Here is a 9407-nt window from a genome sequence, read left to right on the forward strand (position 1 = left end):
AGGACATCTGAATCCCTCCAGTGGAATGTAAATCACCCTGCGTAAAGTTTTAAATTGTAAAAAGCATTTTTTGAAACTCCTCCAGTGAAAAAAAAATCCCTCCGGTGGTCTCCAGTAGAATCGAAATCTTACTACGAACTTCTTTGAGTCCAGTAGTAAGACAATTCAAAAGTTGTATTAAATTTTTCTGTAATTTGATGCATTTATTTGTCAAACTAGTTTTAAAAGTAAAATTCTTGATTTAATAAATTAATTTTGATAAAAGTGTATCTCTAAGATTTGAAATTTATTTTTCTAGCTAAATACATATGTAATTGCCTGTTGTCTTGTAAGTAGTTTAAGATACATTTTGGTGTTCTTCTTTACTTTTATTCCAGCACATTTATACCGCTACAGTTATCTGTATAATAAGGCAATATAAATGCATAAAAGTATAATGCAAGAATATACACATTCTTAGATATTAAGAATAAAAAATAGTACAGTGGTTTCAGCTAATAGCATTCTTTAAAATATTTCTAAAATAGACTGTCGTGATATTAAGAATTTCGTTCACTTTTGATTTTATTTAACAAAACTGAGATTTGAACGAAACTCTTAATATGACGACAGTCTCCTAAAACTCTTAATATCACGACAGTCTCCTAAAACTCTTAATATCACGACAGTCTCCTAAAACTCTTTATATCACGACAGTCTCCTAAAACTCTTAATATCACGACAGTCTCCTCAAACTCTTAATATCACGACAGTCTCCTAAAACTCTTAATATCACGACAGTCTCCTAAAACTCTTAATATCACGACAGTCTCCTAAAACTCTTAATATGACGACAGTCTCCTAAAAAAGGAATAAAGTGCTTTTCATATGTAATGCTTTTTTCATTGTTTCGTTGTAGCAATGTTTATGGGAAGCACTGTATTTACATTTTCCTTTGTCTACGAAAATTCGAAATAGAAAATCTTCCTTATCTATGAAATGTCCTTTCTATGAAATGTCCTATCTATGAAATGTCCTATCTATGAAATGACCTTCCTATGAATTTCTTTTTCTATGAAATTTCCTATCTATGAAATGTCCGTTTATGAAATGTCTTTCTATAAAATGTCCTATTTCTATAAAATGTCCCAACGACTTAATAAAAAACATTTTAACTAAAGAAAAATATTGAACAAAAGATCTTTATTGTTAACATTTTTGGTCATTGTTTTATCTTAAGTTTGAAATTTTTTTCAAAGAATCGTTGAAGGCGAAGCATGCAATAAACATAATAACTTTTTTCCTTAACTCAAAAGTAAAGGTATTTAGTTTACGTTTATTACGATAATAATATGTAGTAATCATAGAAAATTCCAGGATCAGTATTCAATAGCTATTATATATATCAAAGAGATATCACCCCCTCCCCCCAAGGCTCCCCCTCCTTTTCAACCCAGAATCTATGTATAGCCTAGGTGGAGGTCTGTGGGAGGTCCTTGGACTTTGGAGGACTGGACGTTTAGAAAGGACGGAAGACTAACAGTTTGAAACTTCCATGTTGCACAAAATGCACAGTGCACAGTTAAAAGCTCGTGCGCAAATTAATCGATGTAAATTTGGTCAATTACTTCTAAAAAACTAAAGCTAAAAGAAAGTGCACTATAGTTTTAGAATGTTCAATGTTCATGTCTCCTAAAAAAAAGTAAGTTTGTTGAGCGGCGACACTTCATGGTCAAGCACAGCCTTGAAAATTGACACAAATTTTCATAGCAACCTAGATTTACATAAATGGAGACAGCAAGTATCGCTTAGCTAAACTCAGTAACGTAAGAATTATCTTATTAAACAAAGAATCACAATAAAAAGCAAATGAACGAAAGAAAAAATCTCATTTATAATATTGCAAAAAATATATAAAAAATTTGAAGATACATGTTGGTGTAAAAAATTAACCTTATCTATAATGTTTTAATATAGCTTAAGCTTTACAAAATGGCGATAATTTTTGTGACTTTTTGCGCATGTGTTACATATTAAGCGGGAAACTTTCCACAATCGTTGCGTTGGATATCCTGTTTATCAATGGGGAACTGAAACTCTTAAAGTATGCTAATTTGAAGGTTGAATTTAGCTTTTCGACTTCAATATTCTTTAATAGGTATTCTAGTAATTTGAAAGTAAAAGAACACGTCTACAACCTATATGAAAGGAATCATAAATGTAAGAAAAAAGACTGAACTAATTCCGTACAGTCGTCTCTGAAGTCACATTCTTTGTGGGTAACCTTGTAGATCTTTAGTTTACCCTAATAATGAGTGGTAATTATAGGAAATCTCTACCAGACTAAGGATCATTATTCATAATATATAAATGAGGTTCGAAATAAGGAGGTGGTTAATTTTGTAAAACTAAATTTTCTCATAGAGATAGATAAATTATTTCACAACTCATGTCAAAGGTGACTGCCTTTTCATAGGGACTGAAACATAATTAGAAGTGTTTCTCCATGCAAAGATGGCAATGCCTGCCTGACTGATTCGTGTAAAAGATATCGTTGTAAATCGGACATTTCATTCTTTGCATGAAGGTCATTTTAAAATGCGAGCACAAGCCCTTTAAATCAGAAATACTTCTAATGTTAAGTGCGTTTTGTTGCCTCAAAAATACAGAAAACAATAATTGTTTAAATTTATTTATCAAAAAATACTACAATTTTTCCAAATTGTCCAATATGTCAACATCACACGCATCCAGTTCCACCTTGTTTAATGGCTCATATCTTCCCAACAAGAATCCAGTGCACGATCCATGTTCTCTGATATACTAAACAATTTTTTGTTCTTAAATTGACCTGTTGATTGTATACATGTTATAGACACGTATGTAATCTCCATTTATAAAGTGAAATGCCGACCAAACAGTGTCAAAATGTCGGCTAAAAGAATAATGAGATAATTTTTTTTTTCGGAAAAATATTTTTTTTTCAAATTGTGTTTTTTTTGATAAAATTTACTAATTAAAAATGTTTCTACAGTCCCTATAAGTTGGTATTGAAATCCCCGATTCAAATTTTCTTGGAACCTACTTTTCATTTTCACTAGTTAGCTTCCAATTTTCATTGATTTTCTCAATATCTAAAACAAAAACCAAAATTATTTTTTGTTTAGTTTAATTTTTTGCAATATTTTGTCAAAATTGAACTTTAAGTTATAAGAATTGATTACTCATTTCAAACTCCAATTCTTATAAATTAGCAACCTGATATCGTATCTATAGACAAACTATGAATTTTACTAGATCAAAATATCAAAGTTTGAAATAGGGTTCACAAAGATATGTAATCATGAAGATTGCAAAGATAAACCGATTAGAACAAGCGTAATCTACCCTATGCGTAAAAAAATTAACAAAAAAATCCTTACTACTACTATTTATGAAAAACAAAAATTTCACAGTGATTGTTTCAAAAATGAGAGTGCTATGGCAATAAAACTAGAGGGGGGGGCCGCCAACTTCCCCCCCCCAGCCTGTTTAGGGTTAAGGTGAGTAAACAGTTCTTTTGCAATTATTATTAATTAAGTAACTTACTAAGTAATTCTAATGTTTGAGTAGAATTGTGGCCAACAGGTCCAACATAACAAAGTTCTTTCCCAGTTATCCTGAACTTCTTATTCCCATGTATCCCTAAATATATATATTGCACAAAAATCTAATACTTACCTTGTCTAACGGTTTTATAAGTTTTTATCCAAAAAAAATGCAGGACAGATCGAACCAGTTTTTTTCGGCACATCACATGCTCATAGGAAGATTATAAATAGTTTTTATGAAAAATTTAGCGCCGAAAAATGTTAACATTTTTTTTTTGAAAATTCAACAAATTTGTAATTTTGTAACCATCAATCAGAAATTTGTAATTTTGTAACCATCAATCAGAAATTTGTAATTTTGTTACTGAAATCTGATATTTTTTGAAGAACGATGAATATAATGGTGACTTTTCAACATAAATCTAAAACTAAATGTTGGAATGTCAAAATTAAATTTTTAATAAGATTATGGCCTTTTTATGCTAAATTATTTCATCTTTGCCACTCATTCAAAACCCCATCTAAATATACGCAGATTGAACTGGTGAATTTGTTTCTCATCATGACTTCAAAATAATCTACAAACGTTTTGAAAGTGCTAGCACCAAAGCTGACCATGAGAGAACGGAAATGTGCTTTCAGACATAAAGCATGGAGTTATAGGGATGGGGATGGCTTTTAAAAGGATATTTATTAACATGGAGTTATAGGGATGGGCACCATTGTTATATGCTTAGTTGAACTTTCAGAAAACTTTGGTTTTTATAAACTAAAATCCACTTTGGAAACCCTTTTTACAATTGACTGTATCAAAGTACATAATCACCAGTTTGCATGAAGTCAGAGCTCGCAGGTCCATCCAAATGTATCAACTTCACATACTTTCCATCATCCTTACCTGAAACTCGTTAAACTAAAGTAAACAGATTGAAATTCTATATTTTTCAAATCATCATCAGTTATTGAAGAGATATTGGAATGAACAAAAAGATTTTAAAATATGTAATTGCAGATAAATTTGTTTTTCTCTTATTTTATGTTATTCCAAGAATTTAGAGAAGCTACGATGTCACAAACTTGTGTCAGAAATGTCTGATAGCTTCTTCTATTGCAGTGCAAACTTGACACGACGTTTCATGATTATTGAGTTATGTTCTTGATTGACAAGGGTAATTAGAAGATCACATAGAATTACGTCTACAGTCCCTTTAATATATAAATTTAATAAGGTTTCCCCCTTTTCCTTAGCTTACCTTTAGCAATAAAGTGAGATTCGAAATAAGTAGGACCAGATTTATTTGTATCGAACGCCCGAATTTTTTTCTGAAAAAAAATATTTTTTTTTCGAGTTTTCTATTTTATTTTTAGTTTTCCCTTAATGTTTACGTTACTCACCGCTGTTATATAGAAGTCTTCGAGTCTTTTTTTCATACAAAGTTTGCCAGTTTTAGCCACCATTTTTATTTTTCGATACAACACCTGAAATATATTTTAGAATTTTGCAGATTTTCATGTTTTACATGCACACATATATTAAAACTTTAGAGCTGAAAACTTTAGAATGGTGGATATCGAGACTAACCTAATCTTGCACTTGTATCATGAAAAGTGTATAAAGTTCAACCAATCAAGGTCGCGTATAAGAATAAATTTGAAATTTTGCGCGCCATTTAAGACTAATATACAGAAGCGGGAGAGACTCTCTAATTTAGAAAACCGGTTTTTGATTTTTCTCTACTTTATCCAAGAAAGAACGGTTTAAGAAGAAAATCAAAAGTGTGTCCGTTGGATACTCAAATTAAGTAATTGGGATTAAGGATATCTCATTCTAAAGTTTTCAGCTCAGATTATTTTTTTCCATTTATTTCTTATCTACTCACTTTATGAAATCCAGCGGCATGGTTTTGCATTTTCTCGCCAACTCTTTCCACGGTTTTTTTTTCTAAAACAAGCTGATCGTTTTTCTAAAACAAGCTGATCGTTTTTTTTCTAAAACAAGCTGATCGTTTTTTTTCTAAAACAAGCTGATCGTTTTTTTTCTAAAACAAGCTGATCGTTTTTCTAAAACAAGCTGATCGTTTTTTTTCTAAAACAAGCTGATCGTTTTTCTAAATTTTTCTAAAACAAGCTGATCGTTTTTCTAAAACAAGCTGATCGTTTTTCTAAAACAAGATGATCGTTTTTCTAAAACAAGCTGATCGTTTTTAACTTTACAAAAACTAAATTTAAACGTCCAAGCGTGGATAAACTGCAGAAATGATTATTTATTAATTTCGCTTCACAACAGAAATAAATATAAATTTACTTTGGGGAAGAGCGGTGGTTTTTTTTAAAGTTCAGAACAGTATAGGAAGTTAGTTTTAACCCCTTTTTAAAATCAAAGGTTTGTGTGTTCATAATAATTATAGATTTGACTTATTTAAGACGGATCCCTTGACATAAACAGAGAATTTTGAACATCAATTGCTTAGGAGCATCTTTGAGTTGTAATAAATGCCATAGCTGTGATCTGAATTCAAAAATGATTTGAATTTTGATACGGATGAACAATCACCATGTATATATCTATATATAAATTTGGCTTGTCTGTCTGGGTGTCTGTTTGTTTGTATCCAATAAACGTCAAAACGGCTGAACCGATCGGGCCCAAATTTTTTGTGGGACATCATGTGACCACAGGGAAGGTTTATGAATGATAAAAAAATGTGTTTTAAAGGTTTTTATTTTTGTAAAAAAAATTAAATTCTTTAAAATCCGCGAATTTTTTTTAAAATCCGCAAAATTTTTTTCTTCTTTGTTTTAAAATGTAAAACAAAAAGAACATGTTTACAATTTAAATAGAAGATGGGCGCGAAGCGCCCACAAGCCTAGTTTAATACATTTTTTTTGATTTTGTCTGCAGTTAAAAGTTTTTAGAGCGTAGAATATGTAAAATGTAAAATAAAAAATTGAAATTCATACGAAGGATTACTGAACGAACTGAACCCAAACTCTAATTTCTAAAAATTCATGTATTGAATCATTTTAATTAAAACTTTATAGACTTTTTAATTAAATAGAATTCAGAGTTTGGATTATTAAAGGTTTACGACATCAGAGCTGAAAACTTTAGAATAGTGGATATTAAGATTAATGCTTGATCCTCTCTTTTTCTTAATATCGAGACTAACCTAATCTTGCACTTGTATCATGAAAAGTGTGTAAAATTCAGCCAATCAGAGTTGCGTATAAGAAGCCAATAAATTCGAAATTTTGCGCGCCATTTAAGATTATATACAGAAATCTCTAAATTAAAAAAACCGGTTTTTGATTTTTCTCTACTATATCCAAGAAAGAACGGTTTAAGAAGAAAATCAAAAGTATGTCCATCGGATACTCAGATTAAGTAATTGGGATTAAGGATTAAGGATTAAGGTTCTTAATTCATAAAATTAAAAAATTATAATCTTTTGGCCAGTTACTGTTTTCCACGGAAAAAATTTCCAATTTACCTTTCATGAACTGTGCAGGTAAAATGTGATCTCTTACGAATTTATTTGCCCGTTCTTTGTCACAGGCATCCTAAAAGAACCGTAAAAAACAAAACATTTATGATCAAAGATTAAATAAGATTGTATTATTATGTGTTGACCTTCCATAAAGAAGATTTCTCATTATTTCTTTTTATAGCATGCGGTATAGATATACTGAGAAGTAATCAAGTTTTATTTAATTAAATTTCTGAAGTGACTGTAACTGTAGTTTCATAAGATCCTCAATTGATGTCTGATTAACAACGGTACTTCTAGCCCTGTATCTGATGTGGAAGAAATCTCAAAAATATAACATCTATAACTTTACAGTAATACTTTTCTTTTAAAAAAAAATATTTCCATCATATACTAAAAACTCATTTAAAAGAATATACTTAATATATACCCTCCAATGAGCTTGTTGTTCTTGACTCCATTCATCCTTAACATCCTTAACGTTTGTTATCACTTGTAATTTAACAGCAATAAGTTTCACTTTTACGCTAACTTTTATGCAAAATTCTCTCTATTTAAAAAAAAAATTTTTAAGTAAAAATAAAATGGCATCACCAAAATTCCAACCCTAGCATATTTATAGTTGAGTTATATTTGGGGATATTTTTTGTTCAATTGATTAAACACGGGCAGCCGTAGTACATTTGAATTTCCGAGCCGGGTCAACCTTTCCGGTCCCAGTAGTTGTAACTGTATCGCTCGGACATTGCATTGGGTAAAGCAGACACTCAATAGGACAAGCCGGTGCAACAAGGTTGACGCGGTCAGACTTCAGGTTTATTTTACTTTTACTAAAGGGTCAGAGGTACGTGTAAAAAATATACAAATAAAAGATTACCTTTGTTAGACTTTTTGAAGTAGCTTTATCAAATTCATTCGATAAAACGTCTACTGCCTCTACTGCCATTATTCTCAGATTTATAAATATAGCCCTTAAAACATTACCTAGGTAATAATGTCCATTATCTGAATGAAAATGTACCATATATATATATATGTGTTAAATAGGGTTTTGTTATATCGTGTATAAAGTAAATTTTATTACAGTACAATTTTGTCATTTTGCATAACATTATATGCTCAATGAACTTTACTCCTTAATTAGGTTATTTTTTTAAGATTTACTGATCGGGATATAAAATAGGACATACAATTGTACTACTAAAATTTGAACTTACATTTGGTAATTTTTATTTTAGAATTTTGTGAACCTTCCATTTTGTCCATTAATACATTTAGTGAATTCACATCTCGTCACTTTTACTTTAGGTCAATTTACATTTTATCAACTGTTTACATTTAGCATTAAAAAAGAAACTGAGTTTTTGCCACGAACTCGAATTTTCCAATCTCCATATATTTCCAACCTGACAGTGTAAACCTTTGATATTTCAAACTTATAATTTTTTCTACCAAACGTTGTTATAGGTTGAAATGTATCAAATGTAGTGATTTTCGACTTGTAAGTGTAAGTTTTACGTATTGTTGTCACTCCCTTTAGACACACCTGTATGTACTTATTGATGAAACTGTAAAAAAATTATCAAATTAAAAAGATGTAAGTTGTGTACCTGCTGATGATTCACTGATGAAGATAAGAAGAAGATAAGAATTAAAGATAAGAATGTATTGCAACATCGAGTTTACAATAATTGTTTACTTTTTAACATCATGTTTATTTATAATTTTTAATTCATTTATAAGGCCGGGTAGCCCGACTTGTATCCTTCATCAGTCTAAGGTTTAAAATTCAAAGGGTACTGAATTGTGAATTGGACACCACCATATTTCAGTAGAAGTAAATATTTCCATTTACTGTTATAGCGCCGATTAAAGAATTCATAACTCTAATTGGATAATGAGATAGATAGAAAGAGATATGTTACCGCCATACTATTTCCATTGGTTCAGAATAGACACCAAACACATGACTGAACCCTGATTGGATCAGGCGCTAATGGACTCGGCATACAGGAGTCGCCACTCTGTAAATATAAACTTAAGCTGTGAGTCTCTTTATCAAAACAATATGTAGAGTTTACACAAAAAGGTTTAGAACACGTTAAATCTTTATTTAAGAATCGATAATTACTTTTTGAAACATTAAAATCTCCACAATTCCTTCATTGGTCTCTGCTGTATAAATCCGCAAGTCACTTTTATAGAAAACCCACAGTTAAAGATTTTTGATTTTTTAGATAGAAAAACAAAGATATCTTTGTAATTTTTGCTCAGATCAAGGATTATAGATTACCTGTAAATCAGGCATCCCCTCCCCTTTTTATAAAGAAGGTCACTCAAAAGTACGTCA

The 9407-nt window shown here is 30.5% G+C and overlaps 1 protein-coding gene across 4 annotated transcripts; it reads right to left on the minus strand.

Moving 5' to 3' along the window:
- Positions 1 to 2654: 2654 nt before the first annotated feature.
- On the minus strand, positions 2655 to 8605 carry LOC111713687 (uncharacterized). Of its 4 annotated transcripts, none has more exons than XM_023488620.1 (11): positions 8275 to 8605; positions 7935 to 8041; positions 7488 to 7523; positions 7061 to 7130; positions 5450 to 5511; positions 4965 to 5048; positions 4823 to 4892; positions 4396 to 4467; positions 3568 to 3663; positions 3065 to 3113; positions 2655 to 2802 (listed from the first exon to the last, which is right to left on the minus strand). In XM_023488620.1, exons 1-11 carry the CDS (start codon positions 8321 to 8323, stop codon positions 2745 to 2747), a joined length of 753 nt encoding a protein of 250 aa, XP_023344388.1. In that variant the 5' UTR covers positions 8324 to 8605; the 3' UTR covers positions 2655 to 2744. The 4 variants fall into 4 exon arrangements, with proteins under 4 accessions (XP_023344388.1, XP_023344391.1, XP_023344387.1 ...); XM_023488623.1 differs by having other exon boundaries at positions 7488 to 7532; positions 7935 to 8028; positions 8275 to 8603; XM_023488619.1 differs by having other exon boundaries at positions 7488 to 7532; positions 8275 to 8602.
- Between the last annotated feature and the right edge of the window lie 802 nt (positions 8606 to 9407).

This window comes from Eurytemora carolleeae, unplaced genomic scaffold (assembly GCF_000591075.1).
Source record: "Eurytemora carolleeae unplaced genomic scaffold, Eaff_2.0 scaffold1467, whole genome shotgun sequence".
Classification (NCBI taxonomy): domain Eukaryota; kingdom Metazoa; phylum Arthropoda; class Copepoda; order Calanoida; family Temoridae; genus Eurytemora; species Eurytemora carolleeae.